We start from the raw sequence: 24,607 nt of genomic DNA, 5'->3' as shown, positions 1-24,607 counted from the left end.
CTGCACGATGAAAGCTCACGTTGCCCCATACTACAACGTACCGGTTTCTTTGATGGTCTGCATCATTCATATGCTCTGGTGGTATGAGAATGTTGTGAAGTCTCACTGAAATGTGAGAATATGGGCTGTGTTGTATGGTCCAAGGTTGGCATGACGGTGGAGGACACCATGCATACTGGAGATGGCAGCGCACATTGTGATGTTCCCACCACGTTGGCCAGGAACATCTATAATGGCTCTGTGGCCAATGACGTTTCTCCCCCTTCTTCTGGTCTGTGCTAGGTTGAACCCAGCCTCATCTATAAAGATGAACTCATGTGGGATTGCATGAGCATCCATTTCCAGTACTCCCTGAAAACAAAGAACAAAAACCAGTCAATATGGTGTTATCCAGTACACTGGGAAACAATGTTGCGTGTAGTGTACTGCAGTCAATATAGTACTTACATCCACATATGCTCGTCTGAACTCTGTTTCTTTGAGAGTTTCTCTCAAACGGCACCTTATAAAGTTGTTTCATTCTGATTTGGTTTTGCTTGAGAATGCGAGCCAATGTGGACAGACTGACTCGTTAAATGTTGTTGAATAAGGTGTTGTCTTGGATGATGTGGCTTTGAATTTCTCGTAATCTGATTTCATTATTTTCCAAAACCAAGTTTACAATGCCAGCTTCCTGTACCCCCGGTGAACGACATGGTGTCGTCTCTCAGTCCTTTAGAAAAAATAAAATAAAAATATATATAGGGCTTGGACAATGCAGCCTAAATATTTCCCCCCACAGTAGAGTACATTGTACAGGAAACTTGTACAGTTCATGAATAGCTGATGTCATACACTAAGTAAACAGGTGTCACCCAACTGATACACTATGACATGGGGTATAATACATGTGTACTACATGAAATTTTGGTTACATACCTGTTCTCCAGTCTAAAGATCCGAATGACAGAGGCGACAGTAAAACGGCTCAAGTTTGGCTGCACTCTCTGTCTAGCCTCACGCATTGTCAGCCCATGGTTGATGACATGATCTACTAAGGTTGCTCTGATTTCATTTGAAAGTGTTTGTCTTCTTTGGCCATGAACTCCTCTACCTGCTCTACCCCTACCTCTCACTCTTCCTCCCCCTCTTATTCTCAACCTCCCTCTTCCTCTTCCTCTCTCTGCAATGTCTTCCATTGTTGTTGTAAAAAAAAAAGGTTCTCACCTGTGGTCTTTTCATAGTGCTTACATCCTTATTGAAGCGTTAACAATTAACCATTGAGGTGTTTGGCCAGGTGGCACATGTAATTGGCCAATTAGCTCATGTAGTGTCATTTTGAATGGCAGTGTTTTGAAATGGCAAACATGTGAGTTTATGTCAGATTGTTGTGTCTTATGCAGAGAACTGTGTTCAGTGCATTTAAAAAGTGCCATTTTGAAATGCAAAATGTGTGTAAAGCAGAAAATGTGTTTAGAATTTTGGAGACTTGAGAAGAAGTTTTGCTCTCTGTGTGTCAGTTCAAATAATTGTGCTGTGCATGTCATTTTAGTGTGTTAGCAATTGGAAAAAAACTGTAACAAATGGAAAGCACAATGTTCAGGGCCATGCAATTTGTTCATTGTACAGTAAACAACCTACAATGCACTGTACTACAGTATACAATAATAAAAGGGACAACAAACAAAGGAGTAAACATGTGATCAGTGTGCTTCTTCTTGTCTTTGGGCATCATTTGAAACAGATTAAATCAGTTTTGAGTGGTTGTGTTTAATCAATGACATGTGTTCTCTATTTGTATTTGATTGTTGCCACTTGTGTTTACCAGTATGGATGGTATGTGCATTAGAGTGCAGAATGTGTTTTGAGATTGAGAATGTGCTTAGAGTTTTGCTGAAAAGTCTAAGTGAGATCTGCAAATTGTGTTTTACCATGTAAAATGGTTTAACCCTCTGGGGTCTGAGGTGTTTTCTGGGTCCTGGAGGTGTTCTGACATGCTCTGACATTTGTGCTTATTTCTGTTAATTGTGACATTTTCATGGCTAGAGTCTGATTACACTGTATTCAGCACAAACTCTGCTACAATAATATATCAGCAGCATGTATGTAAATGTTTGTAGTTTTGAGATAATGACATTTATCCGTGGTTTGTGAAAATACAAAAAAATTGTCACTGAAATAAGGTCATGAAACCCATACTGAATATTTCTTCACAAGACTTTTGAAAAAAGACTTTATCACATAGCCTAGAATATTTGCTCCAAAACTATGTGAAAATCACTCTGACTGCTCATTCAGATAAGACAATATATTGATTTAGAAACTGTAAGACGTGTTTTGTGTGAGAAAGCTTTATGCAGGAGGTGTGATCACATCATTTATATGTAAGCTTTTCACACCTGAGAAAGACAAAGACACTCCCCTAACGGCCCTATTAGGAGTGATCAGGCCCTGTCATTCTGAGCAACCTTGCACAAAGAATGAGGAGATTTAAAAAATAATGGCTTTTTGATTGTTTGGATTTATTTACAACACAATAAATGACAAAAAAGCACACTATTGAAAACAATGATCCAAAGACAGAGACCTTTGTGCCATTCCTAAAAACATTGTACATACCTTTCATTTCCAAAGTGTTTGATTTTCACTTTACCATGTTCATATACAGAGACTCATGTGAATGTTGAAGTCAGCAGGACTCAGTGGCATCTGATCCCTGAAAGAAAAAAAGTGAACTGATATCAAGAGAAACTATAGGGAATATAGTTCCCTTTTTTTCTGATTTTTCCGGTTAAAAGCCAGATTTTTCTGGTTAAAATTGCTTTTTAAAATTCACAGAATACTCACACACACACATAAATGTTTCCAACAATATATAATATAATGAACACCAGTTTTGTTGTGCCTTGTAAGCATAGGCTATGCACAGTGCTGCATAAAATAATAATAACAATAACCTATAGCAGCATATAAATCTTCCAAAAGATTTCAGTAATAACTACGCTAGAGAAAAATATATTGATTATTATGTTACTTCAAATGTTTCTATTCGTTATGATGATATGAAATGAGATAATAGTAAAAACATGAAGCCTTTGTTTGGTGCGTTTTGCTTTTCAAACGCGACCGCGCTCCAAAATATGATACATTCAAACGCAGAGCTCGCTCCAAAATATGAAACATTATGGTTACCATGTTATACATATCTATGTTTGAGCAGATATCCACAAACACAGTAACGGTTCAACTGCAATGTGAAGTTTATGCAACAATAACATAAACTAATAATTAAGAATTTCTTACCTTACATCTTTCTTGTCTTCAAATCGCGTTCTTCTTCTTCTGAGGTAAATCCAATGTAAGCTCACGGCACGTCTTTCAAACTCGACGAAAAGCAGAGACTTGTGAAGTGTTTTGGTGCTTTGTTTTTGAGGTAATGAGCGCATTCGCGTTCCATGTGGAGATTTGCATGTGAATCTCTTTTGCGCGCGTGGGCGTGGCCAAATTAAAAATAATGAGCAAGCGCGTGAGAAGCTGGACATCTTGTTGGTTTTATACAAATTACTTAAACAGAGAATATTTGTTTTCAGTTTGAATCCGATCATTTAAAAGTACACACTTAAAGGTATAATTGAGGATTTTTTACTTCCGGGTGGATCACCTATACTATTGGTCCTCCTAATTGTCAGTCATTCTGGTGAATCAATCAAATTTATTCAAAAAGTGGAGAGGGCGGGTCTTATCTAAAATTCGGAAAGATCCTCCACTATACCTTTAAAGGTCCCGTTGCATGCGATTCCATGTTTCAAAGTTTAGTTAGTGTGTAATGTTGTTGTTAGAGTATAAATAATATCTGTAAAATTATAACGCTCAAAGTTCAATGCCAAGCGAGATATTTTATTTAACAGAAGTTGACTACAAAAAACGGCTCGATTGGACTACACCCCTCTACATCCTGCTTTAGTGATGTCACTAGAACCGTAACCTCCGCCCACAGGAACACAGGTGTATTGATGGCGAAATGTCAACAGACGTGGTTGATGTTTATCTATAATCGGATACCGCAAAAGTTTAATTCGAAGTTTGCTCTGTCCATTTCTCCACGGACTGTTTCTCTAACCTGGGATAATATCAAGCAGGCTTCTCCCAGCGTTTCATACTGACGAAGGGGGCAATTTCAACTATATTCCAGCAAGCAGTAAGTACAAGTAGTGATTTAATATGGAAGTAGCGATCAACTTCACATCGTTTCTCTTAGTAGGATGAAAATAATCTTACTTAAACTGTGATTAATATACAGAAAGCGATCACAGAACAATCCCTTTCCATTCGGCCAAGCTGTCAATCACACAGCACGAGTTTATATGGACACTTGCCAAAACTCGTTATGAAATCAATGACGCTGTTACACTGCACAACGAAGCGCTTACTGTATTTATATGCCTCATGTTTGCATTGGTGAAATCATTAGTGAGTGCAGAAACTGCGTTGCAATGATAAGATCTTTTTTCACGCGATCAACAGACTGTCATCTGCTCAATGCTCATCATCACTGCAATTTTTTATGTGATTGAAATAGATCTAAATAGTAAAATAGCTGTAATAGTAAAAGTTTTCCAGATAGTTCCACATGTAATGCCAGATATTTCATATGCAAGCATGTCAGCCAATCACAGCAGTGGGCGTTTACACTGAAGTCTCACACAGACACGCCCCTTCAAACAGAGTGTTCAAACCAGGTGATGAAATCAGGCTAGGAAATATGCCTTTTATTTCTAAATTATAACAATTTTTGATCTAAAAAACATACTAACATTATAAGGGCACCCCTGGAAACATGATAAAATAATAAAAATAATCCATGGAATGGGACCTTTAAATGTTTATAAAGGTATAAGGCTCATAAATGTGTGACAAGTATTCGCTTAGTTTTGTTTCAGTTTATAGACTTGCTCAAGAAAAAAAAGTTCAGCGAGACAGAGAGGCAGAAAGCACACCCTGTTTATTTTCTTTATTTTACAAAAGCACAATGTTTTGATTTGATTGTAAGTGGACACATACAAAAGTAGAAATATCACAGATTCTTTTTTCATATTTCTTTTTTCTGTATGACCATAAATGACGGAGAAATTTAAGTTTATTGTGCTACTATGTGAAGAAAATCCAGCAAAACACGCCGGCGCGTTTGTCGACCCCAGAGGGTTAAGGTATTGACAACAGACTGCACAATTAGCTAAATGAGTTCAGGCAACTGAGAACTTTGTTCAGCCAATGGGTTTTAGTGTTTTAGCAATTGAGAAAAACTGTAATAATTGGATAAATGAAACTTAACTAGAATAATGTTAACATAAAAATATACATAATACTGACAACAACTTTTAGATTGATATTCCTTTCACTTATTGATAAGCTTTTTATTAAGTCTGGTTGATAAAGCAAACTTACTGATATTCTATTATTTATTTAAATATTCTATCTATCTATCTATCTATCTATCTATCTATCTAACATTCTAGCTAAATTACTAAACTAAGACTCTTAGCTATTTCAAACTTAACAGGCTTTCTCAAGCAACTTTTTTACCTTACTTTTCTAGTTTTTAAAAAAAAAAAAAAAGATGCACAGAGTGTGACATCAATTCATGACAATTGCAGAACTTTGCTTGCTGTCTAGACTGACAGCGGCTTTAACTGGTTTTAAATTAACAATTTTATTAGCAATTTTATTATCTGTGTCCTACATGTTTCATTAAAGCCTGTTACTTCTGACATGATTTCCCTCGTTCCTTAAATTCAGAGCATTTCTTATAAATATAAATCCTTTATGAAAAATACAACTTTATCAGTAACTATAATTCAGAGTTTGCTTAAGTTATTATTACAGTCCTGTCAGCCATTCTGGAAAGATAATTTACTTGATACAGTTTAATGTTTATTGCTTAAAAAAACAATGTTGTAAACTATGTTGAGAAATGTCCAAAATTCTATTTTTTTATAATTCTAAAAATTTTATAAAAAAAATAAAATTGTGAACCAGAGCTAAAAAATATACTTAGTTTGACCTGATGTTAACAATCAAAAAAGAAAGTTCCTCAATCCTCTCTTTACTGAACATTTGTTGAAAATTCAGTACCTATTTGTTAGTGTAACTGTTAATCTAAATGTGAAGAAGTGCTTGAATGTCTCTAACATGAATGTTCTTCAGCATCATGAATGAATGAAGAATAAACACCAACCTCTTTGTTCTTCAGGATCTTCAGTGTGTTTCATTCTGCAGGGTTCTGGATCACTCATGTTCTCACTGTCCTCTTTAATAAACTCAGTCTTTACAGATTTCAGCTCTTCCTGATGCATTGCTGCTCGTCTTCACTTGTAGCCGATGGGAATATTCCAGCATTTATTGGGGAATTACAGTGGGAGGAGCTTCACTGATGATGTGAGTGCTGTGGGAGGAGCTTCACTGATGACGTGAGTGCTGTGGGAGGAGCTTCACTGATGATGTGATTGCTGTGGGAGGAGCTGATCTGTAAAAACCAAAGTTATCAGTTACTGAGTTTGTTTTAATGCATTTATGTATTTATCTCTTTATAGAAACCAACAATTACTCTCAGTATATTCACACTAATGAAATGAGTTTCAAGTGTCAATTTACAGGAGATCTGAAGACATCAGCATAATAAATTAGGTGAAAACAGGAACTATTAGGTGTGTTCGACATCGGCTGCGGCTGGATGTAATCGATCGGCGAGAGTAGCCGCATGCAGACAGGGAGGAGCTGCAAACGGAGATATGAAGCCGGACACGTTGTGGCTGCCGTAGTTTGCTGCAATTATATCAGTCATGGCAGATCACGTGGCGTTTGCTTACTTTATCGCAGACGAGCTGGAAGCGATAGAAATTCCATTATTTTTGCATGACATTGAGCACAATGAGCAACAAAGGTGAGTAAAGGTTAAATGTAATAAGTATTTTTTAAACAAATGATAGATGCATTATCAATTTAGTTTTAAAGTTACTACCTAGAATCCTAGAAAATTATATGTTGAATAAAAATACTGTATTGAAAGTCTAAATTCTTTGAATGTATTACTGACGTAATGGGTGGCTTTTATAATCAATAGTGTTGCTAGCCTTTTGGTTTAAATACAGAGAATTAATAGACTTTTACTCCAATTTCAACACTTCTTGTATACACTAATTATTATAGAGCCACTCACAAACAGTGTTCTTGCCTGCGTTTGGACATTGGCCAATCAGGAGTCATATCGTGGGGTGGCAGATAGATTTAACATGTCAAAATCCACTCTTGCCAAGCATCTCCATGAGTTTTGTTGCAATGTGAACACATACATGGTCCACCACATTTCCTGGCCCAGAGGTCAAAGGCTGGAGATGTCAAAGTTAGGGTTTGACACAGCAGGTTTCCCCAACACTGTATGTGCAGTGGATGGGTGTCACATTGAGACCCCACTGTGATAATCCCCTAGCAAACATGAATAGAAAACAGTTTTATTCTGTAAATTTAACTGGGTTTTGTGACAGTCAGCGGCGCTTCTGTCACATCAGTGTGGGTCACCCTGCGAGTTGGCATGATGCCAGAGCATTTCGCTTCACAAAAGTTTGTCGTATTCTTGAAGAAGATCCTCATTCCCTTGTTCCACATGAAATTCAACCAAAGTGAAAATTCAAAATGAAAAGTAAAGATTTTCTAAAGATATTTGAATGTACAGAAATATTTAACAAATGATAAAAACCAGAATTTGTGTTGAAATAAAGAAATGCATTTTATTGAACATTACAATAAATGTATATTATTGATCAAAATTAGTTTGTCATTAGAAATTGTGTTACTTGGGAACAAAAAAATATATAGTGGACCTCTTGGTTAAAGGTGTAAATCAAAAGAGAAAACACCTTTACATTATCATTTTATTGAGGTTCATGTGGGTTCTTTAATAGATGTATAATTTGCTCTTGTCTTTTTCCCATTTTCTTCAGCTCCTCCACAATTGTTCCCAAGCTGGTCACCATCTTTTTTTCAAAGGACCTTCTGCGCCTCTCCTTAAGTCGCCGCCATCTCTCCAGATCTGGCCTTACCAGGGACTCAGGTACAGCAGTCCTTCTCTCTGCATGCTCTTCGTAAGCCTCCAGAAATTGTGAGGGTTGTGGTCGTCTCTGCCTGCTTGTGAGGTTTGTATTTTGAATCGTAGAGGTTCCCGGCTGTTCATCCATACTAGCACCTGCTGGCTGGTCTTGAAGAGAAGTAGTGAGCCTGCTTTTGGAGGAGGTCTCTTCCAAACCCAGAGGTGTGGAGTGAATGGTGCCACCGATCCCCGATGACCCAAATAACTCATCCATTAGCTGGTGGTTGGGGTTTCAAATGTACAATGAAAATGACCAATGTTTCAGTCTTGTAAGACATGACAATGTTAATTCAGAAATGTAAAAGTAATAAATCAATCTTCAGCTTACTGTATAGTACTCCCAGGTGATCTTACCCTCCCCAGTTGCACGGCGTCTGTCTTTTACTCTCTTATAAAGTGGTTAACATGTTTGCTAGTTTTTTTTTTTCGTTTTTTTTCACTTGACAAGTTGTAGCCCTTTTGTTTTAGTTTTGTATTTTTTTATAAAAATACAGCATGACAACATTACCTTTGCTGTTTGCCACATTAATGGTTACGTTGTCCATTTTGTTGTGTTACACATGGTAATGCAGGTTCTTTATCTTAAGGAACCATGGGACCATAGCCAACACCTGTTCCATTCATTAGAACTAATAGTTAGCAACAAATGCAATTACCCTTTTAAGTCAACTTTCAGTTTTGGTTCAACATTAATTAGCAGTGATTTCCATTGTTTTTATGATTTAGTGATTAAGTAACTTTATGTATTTACACACTTTTGAGATGTGTATAAGTGGTGTTTTGGAAGGGTGTCTAGAGAACATATTGGATATATACTTTAGCAGTTTGACATGGGTGTTTCTGCTAATACAAAAATAAAAATAAAAAAAATTCCTGGTGGGTATGTGTTTTTCTTTAAGAAGGTTTCAGCAACAGGATTTATAGTACCCTCCAGCTGAGCTCTTTTTAACACTTGAGACAAAACACCATTCATTTTCATATACAGAAAAGCACAATTCTGATTCTTATTACAGATTATATTGTGATTTAGACCAACTCTTTGAAAGTGAACATTCTAGAATGTTGTCCTGTTGTTAAGTTGAAGATGCAGCAAGTTGTTAGCAGTTTGTTAACCACATGCAGGTGAAGTATGAACACAGCAAAAGAAACTAGAGAATATGAAGAAACCATATGAACAAATGGAGGAACATAATGCATTATGCATTATTTGTATAGGAACATACAATTATGACCACATTAGATTGTATGTTTTTAAGATTAACATTTTGAGTTATTCTTAAAAAATGCTCATTTGAATAGGTTATGCAGCTGAATACTGTAAAAGGTCTGTATCAAAAAGAAAGTCATACAAAATAAACATACACAAAACCTATATTAACAATATGAAACAAATAATAAAGTAAATAAAATAAAATGTATTGAACTGTTTTAAAAGTCCATTATTGAGAATTTCTGGAACTGAAGTTGTCGCAATGAACTTGAAACGCACGTCATCAGTGTCGTCAATGAATCCAGCCAATCGTGGATCAGTTGTGCCGCTCTTGAGAAGCTGCACTGGCTGAGTTCTCCGGCTGCTCTCAAATCACTCTCACGGTACTTTAATGGTATACGTCTGTTGGAAACTTTTTCCTTCATCGAAGCAAGACCAGGGCTGCGTTTCCCAAAAGCATCGTAAGCCTAAGTTGATCGTAAAAACGATCGTACGACTGATCTTAATATTACGGTCTGTTTCCCAAAAGCATCGTAGCTTAAGCACTTGAAAATCTTCGTAGATCTACGAGTGCTCTGGAGTAATCGTACATCCCCAAGTGCATCGTATGAAGACAGATTTATGAGGACACCTGCAGGACAACCGGCAGATTACACCTTTAACTTTATTCAAATGTATGTGATTATAATATAAAGGTTTTGATTGTACTTTATTGTACACTTTATTACTCTTTTTTGTTGTTGGTTAAATTAATGTATAAATTAAATAATTAAAAAGGTCAGAAAACAAAACAAAAAAAAAGAAATAATTTAATCTAATCATTTTAATCAAAATTAAATGAATGAATAAATAAATAAATAAAAGAAATCCTTTAAATCTGTTAAAAATTACATCTATCTCCTCTAAAAGGACATTAATTTCATCTTTTTGAAAGGTATCTTTTCGTGTGGTTTTTTTTTTTTTTTTCAGCCATTTTGTCAGTGCCTCCGCCTGTAGGTGCTTTATATATACTTGTCTTGATTGCTAATCCACAACAGATGACAATTATTAGGTTAAACGTTCAGAATACGATTCCATATAAGGTTATGTTTCAGCACTTCGCAAATGGACAGCGACTCTTAAGTAGCACGTAGAGCGCGTTCTCGCACGTTCATGTTAAGTGCATTTTTGGGAAACGCTCGTGGAATTGCTGCGAGCGTTCGTAACTTTGCACGTAGAAAGCGCTCTTAAGAGCTAAGATACATCGTTATCGGGAAACCCGGCCCAGGAGACGTTGGGATCACGTTCAAACAGAAGTTATTCTTTTATTGAGGACTTCGCTGAGCATTGCTGCAGTTAGGGGTGTGCCGGTTTCAGAATTGGTGATGACGGTTATGACGTGAGTCAAATGTGACGGTTCGTAACATAACCGTCGTCCGGGGGGGGGGGGGGGGGGGGTTGCGACGGTCGTCTGTTATAGGACAACTTAGTTTGAATAAAAGTAATATTTGTGTAGTGTTCAATGTTGTTATCAATAGAGATACGCGGATGGGGTATTATTTCATCCGCAACCGCATCACAAAACTCATCATCCGCACCAGCGTTTTTTGACCAGATTTCAAAGCCGCACCCGCCCGCCATCCGCTGTTTGTTTTGCGGTCTATGGACGATGCGATGCTCTGCTGATGCGAGCCGCAAGAAAGCCCTTGTCTGTTCCAGAAAGGATGCAGCAAAGATATTTAATGCTAATGTATGAGGCATAGGCCTACGCTGAGTTTCATTCATTTACGATGAGATGCGCTCTAGTTCAGCTTCACAATGCAATGCAAGTGAACGCGGCGCATCGGAGCCTCAATGTCACGGTTATTTATTGTCTCCTATAGGTTTTAATTATTAAATACATGCAATTGGTTGATGAAACATTTATTAAAATTAAGATACAATTTGTACAAAACGAAATTCGCTTTAAAGAAAGGATTTCTACAAAGCAAAACTTAATGAAGTGGTAAAAATCATGTCTGACGATTTACAAAACAAAACTTCATTAAGTGGTAAAAACCATGTCTCCCGATTGCAAATGTTCATTGCTAATGTTTATTATTGCAAATATTTTTCATTTGTTTAATAAATCTCATAATGATGGAACATCACTATATCATAGCTTTTATTTCTATCTCAAATGATTGGCGGTCGATCAAGGGGTACTTGGCAAAGAATCAAATACAGTTGGAAACGACGTAGACCATTAATAACACAGACTGTTAACAATTGTTTTTTAATTAGTATTTAAACATTCTCTATGATAAAAAAAAAAAAATGTTTGTAAAAAATATTTTAATAACACGGTTTTGGCGGTTATAGATTTGTAATGACGGTGTTCAACTATAACCGTCGGTCTCACGATTATATACTAACCGTCACACCCCTAGCTGCAGTCATCCAACAATCTGACTGAGTTCTATACAGTATAGTTTGTATACATTTACAAGGAGGAGGGACTTTTGGAGGTGGAGACAAATCAAAACAAAGCATAGGGATGATTTGATTCAATCAAGAATCAGCATAACACTATCATTCAAATGATCCAATCAGCCTGATAGTATCACCCATACCGTCACATGATCATAGCTTAACTTGGGGTCATGACACTGTTCCGGAGGTGCATACAGATAAAAAGGTTAATGTCCGACGCCTGGGTTGCTTGACTTAATCTTCTTTGAAATATCATCATCTATGCCTCACATGAACCTTGGGATCATGACACTGTTCCGGAGGTGCATAAAGATACAAAGGTGTAACGGTCATCATCTGGAGTGCCCTTGAGAGCCACCTGAGGGCACTCTACATCAGACTATCATTATTCACTCACAACTACATTTCCCATAATTCACTGCCTGGACTCATCATCCCTGATTATCACATTCACCTGTGTCTCATTATATTGTTTAGTTCACCCCATATAAGCCTGGTTCACCTCATCATTCCCTGTGAAGTCTTGTACGTTATTCCACTGCATTTCGTTTGTTGTCGTTATTCCTGGTTCTTGATCTTCTGCCCGTGTCCTGGTTTTCCTGTTTCTTCCTCACCCTCTGGATTTGTCTGTTTGTTGGATTGCCTGCCTGTGTATGACCTTTGCCTGGATTTTAACTACGATTCTGTATAACCCTTTAAATAAAACTGCATTTGGTTCCTCAACCTTCGTGTCTCGGAGCAGTTCATAACAGAAGACTTCGCCAACATGGATCCAGCAGTTTGTCTCTTCAACCTGGGTAACAGCCAAGGTAACCGTCCAATTGAGGATTTTGTCAAGGAGTTTTGTGAGCTTAGCCATGGGGTTAACTTTAATGATGCTGTCTTAAAGGACATTTTTCGCCATGGACTTAATGACATTCTTAACTACCTCATGCCTGACAATACCCCTCACTGGACTCTAGTTCAATATATAGATCTTGCCCTTTTGCTGAGCAGCTCATCATTTACTGTGGGCTTTACGGATGTGGAGCCCCGCAAGCTCACAGTAATACCTAAGCCTGAGCCAATTCACGTCATGCCCACTTTAATGTTGGAAACTCCAGTGCTCACACCGCTCGCCAGCACATTCATGCCAGAGGCTCATCCTGTCATGGCCGTTGCCGAGCCTGAGCTTCTCCACGTCAGCCCTGCCGAGCCTGCGCTTCTCCACGTCAGCCCTGCTGAGCCTGAGCTTCTCCACGTCAGCACTGCCGAGCCAGAGCTTCACGACGTCACGTCTGCCGATCCAGAGACTGTTCACGTCACGTCTGCTGGATCCAGAGACTGTTCACATCACGCCCTCTGAGCCAGTGTCTCTAGACAAGATGGTCGCCGCCGAGCCAGTGTCTCCGGACAAGATGGCAGCCGCCGAGCCAGTGTCTCAGGACAAGATGGTTTCTGCCGAGCCAGTGTCTCTTGTACGTTATTCCACTGCATTTCTGAGCATTTCCTTTGTTGTCGTTATTCCTGGTTCTTGATCTCTGCCCGTGTCCTGGTTTTCCTGTTTCTGCCTCACCCTCTGGATTTGTCTGTTTGTTGGACTGCCTGTGTATGACCTTTGCCTGGATTTTGACTACGATTCTGTATAATCCTTTAAATAAAACTGCATTTGGATCCTCAACCTTCGTGTCTCGGAGCAGTTCATAACAAAAGGTTAATGTCCGACGCCTGGGTTGCTTGACTTAATCTTTGAAATATCATCATCTATGCCTCACATGAACCTAAATTAAACATTTAATAAATTTGCAATACAACACGTCACAGTCCTGTGGTGTCGGCGCTGTATCAAGTCGGACAAAATTTCTAACCGGCATGCACTGCTTCAAGTCAGCCACCGATCGATCCGCGCAGAGCTGCATGAAGTCGAACAAGCCAATTGTCATGAAATAAAGTGTTTTCAGCAGATCTGTTAATATTGATGAGCCTCAGACTATCAACACTCATTCAACAAGCCATTCAAGATCATCTCACTTTATTCTGAGTGTTTTCTGTTAGAAACACATTAGAGTCAGGATAGATGACAAAAGCCTATAAAACTGCTTTATTAAAGATGACACTGTTATTTCTCTCAATATGACATGGATAAAACATCAATAACACAAAGACAAACACTAATGGCGCTCATCTTCAACCACTACAGCAACATAACTATGAACTGAAACATGGTTTGATTTTATGATAACTATGTTCATTGTATTAAAAGGTAACTCGCCAAAATGCAACCCAGGCTCTTTTTGTTAATCTACCTGAGGCAAACTTTTGTTTAAAAGCATAATTAGAATGGAAACGCCACTTTTAAGTTTGACCGTACTTTCATTTTAGGTTAAAATGCTGTGTAATGGGAGTGAATGGGGCACTACTACAGTATGATAGCATCAAAAATCGCTATTTTTAAAACACTAAGGAGGCTCGACACAACATGAAACTTTGCTGGAAGTATCACCAGGGGCTCTACACATGAACTCAAGCATTGAGAACATTGTCTGTGTACACAGAGTTTACTAAAAAGAAAGATTTTTAACAACTCACTGTGTTTCTGTCCACCGGCATTTTGTCAGTCAAAAATAGTCAATCTCCGAATGCAAATGAACTGACTCTGAATTTTAGTATTGTTTCTTATATGAGGATCCTTTTTCAAATACAAGGTCAATATTGATTTTCACTAACGACAAAAAAACAAATTATCCATGAATTTCTATGGAACTAAGCTTTAGGAGCTTTCCATCTTTCCTCTCCTCCGTTACGGAGATCGACTATTTTTTAATTGTGGTGCCATCTCAAAGAGGCACAAAATCATGTTCTCGGTCCTTTACCATGGCTGGAGGAATGATCTGCCTAACTCAACCAGAACTGCTGAATCCATAGCCATTTTCAAGAAACGGCTGAAGACGCATCTTTTTCGGCAGCACTTGAACCAGCAATACTAACACTTTCTCTTCTATCTATTTATTAAATTAAATAAATAAATAAATAAATAAATGTAGATGGTGTGGGGATAAATGTGGGGTCCTAGAAGGACCAGGGATGAATTTTGAATTCTTTAGATTATCTACATGTCTCAAAAGTAACAGATAAAAATGAAATATTTATGGATGATCTTTTAGTTGAACAACTCCAGAAAGACCACGCCAGAAAAGTCCATAAAGCCAAGAAAACAGAGAAGAGGAAGACGAAAACACACAAGGACCCATCTTCATATAACATATCAATACACGTTTTCAGTCAAATTTATTACTTCACTGGCACGGCAAGCAGATGATACGAGTTATCAGACAAATGGAGAAACTGAATAAAAAAAGTTAATAAACATTGTAAGAGGGTTTATGTCAGAAAGCCAATTTGAATGCCCCCAATTGGAAAATATTACATTTGCAGGAGAGATTTGAATCGCTTGATGCATGACGCAAACTTGCCTTGCAAATAAGGTGTAGTTATTAATATCTATATGTGATGGTGGTTTTCTTATCTCTTAGGAGTAACAGCTCAGCGAGTGCACATGCTTCTCTGAGATTTGCCATAGTTTTAGATAAGACTTGCAGCCTCTTACAAAGAGAGTCAAGCTTAACGAAGCAGGATGTATAAACACCTGAAGATTCACACAAAGGAGAAGATTCATTAGTAATATTACAGCAGAAAAGACACGGCGGTGTGTGTTTCAGTGCAGGAAGTCCTTTACTACAGAAGATGAACTGAAAGACCACCAGAAAATTCACACTGGAGAAGAAGGCCATAACAATTTTAAGAGAGAAGTGAATCTGATATCATTTTTTAACTCCATTTTTATTTTATGCTCATTCTGCTTGAATCAGAAATAATTTTAGTTCTGAAAGCCATGAAATATTGATTGCTTTTTGAGCTCTTCATGTTGTAATTTTCTCAATATAGCTTTTAAATGCCTAATAAATTATATTTCACCACACGCATGAGTGACATTGAATGAGATTGCTGTCTGTTTACATTGAGGTGAGAAACAAGCTGAACGAAGTCGGATGTGGATTTAACAGTTGCTGGTGAAGAAATGGTTATATTTATATTAAGCTTTCTAGCGCAAGCTGCAGAAAATACTTCTTCTAGCAAACTTGTTTTAAACTTGGACAATTACTAGGCCAGTTGTTTACCTTGTAAAGAGTTGCTGCATTATAATGACAGCCCCAAACTTTTTACTTTAGAAATATTTTTTCCCTTTTTTGAATTTATTGTCTTGGTATCATTCTGAATTTTTCTTAAGTAAAACGAAAACATTCTGTGGAGATTCGGAAAACTTTCAAGACAAGTCTCAAGAGTGATTTTTCCTAGAAATATCTTTATTTTGATGAAGTTTGGATTTTGATACTAGCAAACGCCCAGTGAAACAGATCCAGGACTGAGCTGGTTAAAGGACACCGCAGAGGCCCTGAAACAACTTCTAGCATCTTTAAAGGACTAGTTCGGTATTTTACTCTTAAAGCCCTGTTTTCAGATTGTTTCTGATGAAACAGAACGGTTAAGATTGCAATTTGGACACATGCTGCTGTCCCGAGAATTTTCGATCTCTGTTTTAGCACCCCCCCACCTCCACAATGGCTGCATAGGTGCACTGGAACAATCCTTGCATTAAACTTTCGTTTACAAAGACATGAAACTCACCGAGTGGTCAGGGGTGTTCACTGATATGCTCACACAAAAATCGCTGCAAAAGATGCTTTCCAACAGGTGTTTTACCATTCAATAGCCGCTTTCCGACCGGAGGAACCTTTTCACAGTTCCTAGAACTATTGGCTAAAGTACCCGGATGTCGGCGTGTTCGCACCGCAGGAACTAGGAACGATTTTAGTTCTAGGAACTCCATTTGGAGGAACTAATTTAGGTCCTACTTCAGAGTAGGGTCTAAACCAGCACTATAGGAACTACCCATGACGTTAGTGTACGCTGATTGACCGAATGCACGCAGAACACCAGCACCCGCCATTTTTAAAACAGCTAGAATGTAAACACACAGATTATAGCCTATATTTACTCCAGAAACTAACTATACAAACATGGAAAACAGTGATAGATGGGTCTCTAAACCTTTATGCTGAAGAGAAAATACAACGCAACTTTGATTATGTTTATCTGCCCAGCTAGCAACACTGGACATCAACCACACGGCATAGGCTAATAACCTTTTTTTCATATACTGTCTACTTTCTATAACAGTTCTATCTAATAACATATTAAACAGTACTGTTAGACAGATCGCTAACTAATGAACACAGAGAATGCGAGCATTGTTTGCTCTGGCGTTCTCAGCGTCGCCAAAATAAAGGTCCGTTGCGCCGTCAAAATAAAAGTCACCGTGCTTGTGTCACTCCCTTACCCCTCCTACCAGTTCCTATAGCCACTTGGCCAGTGCGAACGCAAACAGCAAAACCGAGTTTGGGGAGAGTAGTTCATAGAACTGTTTAGAAGTGGACAGTTCCTATAACTAAGTTCCTGTAACTACTTGGTCGGAAAGCAGCTATTGTAAAACTGTGGACCTATTTTTCCAAACGCCTCACACCCGTACATTCTTCCGTTGAGAGCTTGAATAATAGACACAATAGGTGGAGTAATACCGTACCTCACAGCACATCCAATACAAGTCCAAACATCCAAACCTGTTGGAAAGCATCTTTTGCAGCGATTTTGGTGTGAATATATCAGTGAACACCCCTGACCACTCGGTGAGTTTCACGTCTTTGTAAACAAAAGTTTAATGCGTTTTAGGAAGGATTGTTCCAGTGCACCTATACAGCCATTGTGGAGGTGTGTGTGTGTGTGGGGGTGCTACCACAGAAACCGAAAATTCTCATGGTGTCCATTGTCAGGTATTAATGGACGACACACGGTTACCAATCGGATGGTTGCCTCCGCCGAAGTCCATTAATACATGAAAATGGACACCTCGAAGGGCATTAACCCACTTATACCATGGTCACTTGCCAAATAACACATTTTTAAAACATTAGTTTATATTTTAATTAGTTTTACAATCGAAATCTAAAGTTTTTACAAACAATAACTTGGTTTCCCTGGTTACGCCTGACGGTTTATTTATTAGGTGGCCTCTATCACTTTTTAATGGACACCCTGCAGCCAATCGGAATCGAGTATTCACCCAGACCATGGTATAAAATGTGTTATTTTACAACCTTCATTTATTAACGTGTTTTGTTCTTTCATAGCTCGTCACGTCTTCATACTTTGAATTACCGGCTACTTACCTGCTACTTACCCACTGAGGCTAGTAAAGTGGACCTTTGGTTAGTTACCAAGGTTAGTTAGCAAGGTTAGGTAGCAAGATAATTCTCTATTTGAATCAAGCTTTACATTGTGGTGAGGTAAAATCGATTGTCATTTCCAAGGAGATGAACTCCATAGCCTAGGTGTCCATTCTCATTTTATCTTGAATAAATGATTGTGCCCTTTTGAAATTAGTTTGGCACAGATCCGTGTTGTTTTTATATTATGCACAAGAGGGTCTGATGTAGCTAAGCCTACCTACATAACATCAGTGAAACCTGTGGAAACATAAAAAGAGCCAAGTAGCCTAGGCTAAATAGTACGCTAGTATTTGAATTTGTTTTGAATCGGTTAGTATTGTTTTTACATTCTATTATTTCATATTTTTAGTTTGATAAATGTAGTTTCATCTGAGAACCCTAATACTATCTTAATGAAACTAGGTATTTTTTTATTCACAGACACTATGAGGAAAAGGACAGGGCACACAGACATCAGGCACTTTTTTGGTGCTAAAAGAGTAAGCAGGAAATATTAGCACTAAGATCTACAAACAATTACATTAAAAGTGTAGGTGCGGTTAGGTTTTATACACTGAATATGTGTTAAGGAAAGGGGTGCCCAGCAGACAGGAGAGGCACAGGATGAAAGCCGTGAGCAGGCCGCAGGGAGACGACAGGATGAAGGCAGAGTGCAGGACATACAGCAGGCAGTTGATAGATGGCTGGAGGATGACATTGCACAAGACATTCAGCAGGCAGCAGGAGGGCGGCAGGAGGATGACAGTGTGCAGGACATTCAGCAGGCAGACGGCAGGACAACAGTATACAGAACATTCAGCAGGCAACAGGCGGACAACAGTGTGCAGGACATTCGTCACGCAGCAGGTGGACAGCAGGCAAACAACAGTGGGCAGGACATTCATCAGGCAGAAAGGAGACGGCAGGAAGATGAGAGTATGCAGGACACTGAGCAGGCAGTAGGCACACAACAGGATGAGGGCAGAATGCAGGACATTGAGCAGGCAGCATGTGGCCAAGAGGTGAGTTAGAAATTAGGCTGTACTTAAAGGGATTGTCTGGACTGAATCAACTCATAGTCCGGGCAGGTAAAGGAAAGAGAAAATTTGGTGCATGTAAACCGAATTTGCAAACTGCTAGCTAATGCTAACTAATGGGGGCATAGAATAACAAAACTAAAACAAGGCTTCCTTGCCCTCGTGAGTTAGAGTTGGCTGTTATTTCACTATTTGGCCAATGTTTTACCAAATTCTGTTGTTCTCATACCTCCCTACAGCACTCTGCAACATCAAACAACAGGGCTGTGGGTTGATTCACTCCAGATAATCCCTTTAAGGCCTACTGTGTCATCAAGAATGAAATTAGTCTTACATGCAAATATTTCTGTCTGAAGGCCATTGGAGATGGAGGGACAGAGAGGACAGAGACACCACACTGCTGGACCAGAGAGCAATGGCAGGGCTGGATAGAACGTAACCCCTGGTTATACATAAAAGATGGATGCCTTGTTTGCAAGCCATGCAGAGACACAAAGACTTTGCTAAATGTCCGGGGATGAATTTTGCTAGTGAATGTGGGTTAATGGGGCAGTGGGGAGTACCTGCAAAAGGACATTAGCAAAAAAAAAAATAATACAAACACAGAGATAGTGCTTCGCACCAGAAGTCTACTGAGATAGCACAACATAAACAAAAGGAGGTCCTGCCAAAAGCCATTTTGGAAATCAGTGCAGCTTTAGTGCAAGAAACAACCAGCTCTTTCAGAACTGCATATGCAGTAGCGAAAGAAAGGTTAGCTTTCAGAAAGATGCCACCTCTCATGATTCTGCAAGAACTTAATGGTGCTGTCATAGGGAATGTGCATAGGTCAGATCATTCTTGTGCTGAAATTGTGAACCACATTGCCACAGAAATGAAAAAAAGTGGTAGTGAAGAACATTTAAGAAAAAAACTCCCACATTTCATTGACAGTTGATGAGAGCACAGTATTTGGACTGGCCTATTTGATAGTATTTATCAGGTGTGATGTTACAGGTGATGGGGATGTTGAGAACATCTTCTTAGATCTTGTTGAATTAAAGGAGGGTACAGATGCCAGTTCCATTTATGATGCATTGAGACAAAGCCTAAAGACAGCTTTATTAGATGATGACTTAGAAAAAAAAACTCATAAGCATTGCAACTGATGGGGCCTCAGTTTTGACAGGGTGCAAGTCTGGTGTCATTACTAGATTTAAATCTGAATTTCCAAAGCTAAAATCCATCGTATGGCTCACAGGTTGGAATTGGCTGTCCATGACTCCATAAAATCCCTGACTGCCTGCAATCATTTTGAAATATTCATCTCTAAATTGTACAGTTTATTTAATCAATCCTGTAGTGTTGATAAATGTTATATCATAGTTGATAAATGCTATAGCCCTTTAAGGGTGGTGTTACATGGGAAGGTGGGTGTGGTCGGGGTGAACCAGAGTGCAGGGTTGCAGGAGTGTAAGGTGAAGAAAAGAGAAAAATAAAACAAGGAACACGTTCGGTTAAATCTAGTCTGCTTTGTGTCAGTTATTGATAAATCTACATGGTGTCAGAAGAGGTCGAACATGGCACAGGGTCTCCGCCGTATTGATCCGCTCATCTTCGACGAGCACATTGCTGACAACTGGAGCAAATTCGAAAAAGAATGGCGCATATATTGTAATGCTGGTCTATCAGACAAATCGAAAAAGGTGCAGGCGTACACTCTGCTGAATTTAGCGGGCCCCGACGCGGTGGAGAAATCCGAGGCTTTCACGTTTGCAGAGGGAGAGAACAGAGAAGATCCCGACGTATTACTGAAAAAGTTTGCAGAACTCTGCTTGCCTACAAAGAACATTATAATGGACAGACACGTTTTCAACACGACTAACCAAAAACCTGGTGAGTCAATTCAGTCGTATGTTTCCACCTTAAAGTTACTCGCAAAAAAATGCGACTTTGGAACTTTAAATGACGAGCTAATCCGTGACCGCATAGTTTGCGGGATTGAAAGTGACGGCGTGCGGAAACAGCTGCTCCGCGAAAAAAATCTGATGCTGGACTCTGCAGTTAATATATGCCTGTTATATGAGCAATCTGAAAAGAGCACAAAAGAACTGAAACACGAGACTGAAGTATGTGCAGTACAAGAGCGCTGCATCAATTGCAACAGATATCACGTCCCTGATAAACTCAAGTGCTCTGCTTTCAATAAACAATGCAACAACTGTGGAAAATGGAACCATTTTGCAAAATGCTGTAGATCAACTCCATCATACAAAACGGCACCACAGTCACAAACTCGTGATTACCATCCTAAACGAACTACTGCACAATTCAGAAACTATAAGCCTAATCGGGTGAATGAATTAGGCACGAATCTGGATGCCCCTGAGGACACTTTCTATTGTGAGACAGTGGATGATGTTTCGCAGAAAGGTGAAATATTCACAACAGTACAACTGACACACGGGCTTGGCCAATTGAAACTGAAGGTGGACACAGGTGCCAAGTGCAATGTTATATCCGCCCACCAGTTACATCTCATTGCACCCTCAGCTCACATAAACACTACTGAAAAAGTTAATCTCATTGCATATGGTGGGCAGACCATCAATACTGAGGGCACAACGATACTAGAGTGTGAACAAAGCCAACTAAAATTCCATGTTGTAAATCGCAATGTGAGACCACTACTAGGATTGCAAGACAGTATAGCCATGGGTCTGATACAGTTAGGACCACAGGTGCATGCAGTACAAAACCAAGAACCAGAGGTACAAGAGTTCAGTGATCTGTTCGACACCACAGTGCTTGGTAAACTGCCTGTTGTTTATCACATGCGATTAGACATGTCAATAGCGCCCTCCGTTTGTGCACCTAAGAAAGTGCCCATAGCAATGAAGGGGAAAGTAATGGCAGAGCTTGAGAGAATGACTACATTGGGTGTAATCACCCCTGAAACCGAAGCCACTGAATGGGTGTCTGCCATGGTCGCTGCCAAAAAGAAAGATGGCTCTGTAAGAATCTGCATAGATCCAGTGCATCTCAACAAGGCACTCCTAAGGCCCCACCATCCACTGAAAACCATTGAGCAGGTCATCGCTGACATGCCGGGTGCCAAGGTTTTCAGTATCCTCGACGCAAAATGTGGATTTTGGCAAATCCCCTTGGACGAGGCATCTTCGAAGCTGACCACATTCATGACGCCTTTTGGCAGGTACAGATTCCTGCGCATGCCTTACGGAATTTCCACTGGCAGTGAAGTGTTCCAGCGATCCATGGAGCAGCTCTTTGATGCACAACCATGTCAAATTGTGGTAGATGACATACTAGTCTGGGGCTGCACACTACAGGAACATGATGAGCGACTGAAACAGGTACTCCACAAAATCCGCGGCTGTAACATGAAATTAAACCCTGATAAGTGCAAATTTCGTGTCACCTCAGTTTCTTATATAGGCCATCTCCTGACTGCTCATGGCGTCAAACCCGACCCCGACAAGACCACAGCTATTCGCCAAATGCCAAAACCTGAGGACAAACAGGCATTACAACGGTTTCTTGGTATGACCAACTACTTATCGAAATTCATTCCTCACTATAGTGACGTTACAGGCCCTCTACGTGAATTGTTGAAGCAGGATGTGGAATGGTCGTGGCATGAGCTGCAGGATGCCGCTTTCCAAAAGCTGAAGGACGCTGTATCCAGTCCCCCAGTTCTGCAATAATTTGATGTCACCAAACCTGTCATCCTTTCAGCTGACGCATCCCAACATGGACTCGGCGCTGTGTGTCTTCAGCAGGGCGCTCCTGTTGCATTTGCTTCACGCGCCCTAACACCAACTGAATCTCGGTATGCCCAAATCGAGAAAGAAATGTTGCCATTAGTATTTGCAACTAAGAAGTTCCATGACTTCATCTATGGCCGACCTGTCACCGTGGAAACAGATCACCAGCCCCTCATCACAATCTTAAAAAAGCCGCTACACACCGCCTCAGCACGTCTTCAAAGTATGATGCTCAAGCTCCAACGTTACAGTCTCAACGTGATTTACAAACGGGGCAAGGAACTCTTTGTCGCTGATGCCCTATCACGTGCTCATCTCCCCTCCACTGACCCTCCCCTTTCGGATGACCTGCTAGAGGTAATGACACTTCAAGTTCTCTCATCACAGCGGACAGAGGAACTCCGAACTGTTCTAAAATCTGATCCCACATGCCAAAGACTTGTTAACATGATAATGCATGGCTGGCCAAACTCCTTCAAAGAGCTCTCACATGACCTCCGCCCATTCTTTTCCATGAGAGAGGAATTTGTTGTTGAAGATGGACTGATTTTTCGAGGACAGAGACTCCTGATACCACCATCGCTACAAAGTTACTACGTGACTCAGCTACATCAAGGCCATCCAGGTCTGGCGGCCACAAAACGCAGGGCAAAAGAAACAATGTACTGGCCCACGATGTATGATGATATCGAGAGAGCAATCTCTCGTTGTGCTCCTTGTAACGCCCTTAGACCCCATCAATCACATGAACCGATGCAACCACACAATGTTCCTGATCTTCCCTGGATGTTCACTGCGGCGGACATATTTGAATGGCATGGCAAAATGCATTTGGTTCTAGTGGACTCATTCTCTGGTTGGTTTGAGCTTGACCATCTACCCGACATGAGAAGTGTCACTGTAATTGCAAAACTTAAGAGACACTTTGCCGTCCATGGCATTCCTCAGACGCTCATGACAGACAATGCACGGCAGTTTGTATGTAGCGAATTTTCTGGTTTTGCACGTGCATGGGACTTTGAGCACATTCGGAGTAGCCCATATTACCCACAATCCAACGGGCTTGCAGAACGTGCTGTGCGATCCGCCAAGCATCTGCTAGAGAAATGCCATAAAGAGCACAGTGACATTCAGGCTGCTTTACTCCACCTGCGTAACCTTTCACGCGCTGACCTGCCATCACCTGCCCAACTGCTCCTCTCTAGACGGACGAGAACTTTTCTTCCTGAGCTGAAAGACAGACTGATGCCCTCTGTATGCAGCAATGTCCAGACAGCTCTTACCAGGAGGAGAAAGGAAAGCAAAGCATACTATGACCGCAATGTAGAGCCCTGCACGGGCCTCAAATCTAGGCCCGAGCCCGGCCCTGGCCCGAGACGCTCAGGCCCTAGCCCGACCCGTGTCTGACAGCTCATCAGAATTATCAGCCCGAGTCCGACCCGAGCCCGTTTTTTTTTTTTTTTTTTTTTTCTTCACAGCGGCAGACTGCCATTAAAATATGTTCGTTTTGTTAGTTATGTTTCTTTTCTTTTCATTTCTTTATTAAGCTAATTTAGACAAATGTTGGGAGCATTTAAAAAAAAATGACGACCAAGCAGCCGAGCCAACAGCGAGTAAAACATGTTTGATCAATTTAGCCTCTCAAATCAACGCTAATACTTTACTTAGCTACAATAAAATCCATAGATGTAAAACACTTCAAGCATATCACACAGACAGTT

The 24,607-nt window shown here is 39.8% G+C and overlaps 2 protein-coding genes across 3 annotated transcripts in view; one reads left to right on the top strand and one right to left on the bottom strand.

Annotated features, from left to right (window-relative positions):
• The window catches only part of LOC307163044 (uncharacterized protein), a 35,163-nt gene that overhangs the window by 2,725 nt on the left and 7,831 nt on the right, over window positions 1–24,607 (bottom strand). The window contains exon 2 of one of the 2 annotated variants that reach the window (XM_079878866.1): window positions 6,215–6,502. In XM_079878866.1, coding sequence (XP_079734992.1) covers window positions 6,215–6,332 — 118 coding nt within the window. In that variant the 5' untranslated portion in view covers window positions 6,333–6,502. Of the gene's footprint in view, window positions 1–6,214; window positions 6,503–24,607 lie in introns of those variants that run through there. The other variant, XR_013822009.1, reaches the window with a different exon arrangement.
• LOC307171132 (uncharacterized protein) lies at window positions 18,531–19,643 on the top strand (the record flags this gene model as incomplete). Its single annotated transcript, XM_079892564.1, has 3 exons — window positions 18,531–18,585; window positions 18,676–19,107; window positions 19,479–19,643. The coding sequence occupies exons 1-3, from the start codon at window positions 18,532–18,534 to the stop codon at window positions 19,641–19,643; spliced, it is 651 nt and encodes a 216-aa protein (XP_079748690.1). The 5' UTR covers window position 18,531.

The sequence above is a fragment of the Squalius cephalus genome, assembly GCF_949319135.1.
Source record: "Squalius cephalus genome assembly, chromosome: 1".
Lineage (NCBI taxonomy): Eukaryota > Metazoa > Chordata > Actinopteri > Cypriniformes > Leuciscidae > Squalius > Squalius cephalus.
This window is presented reverse-complemented; position numbering and strand designations above follow the sequence as displayed.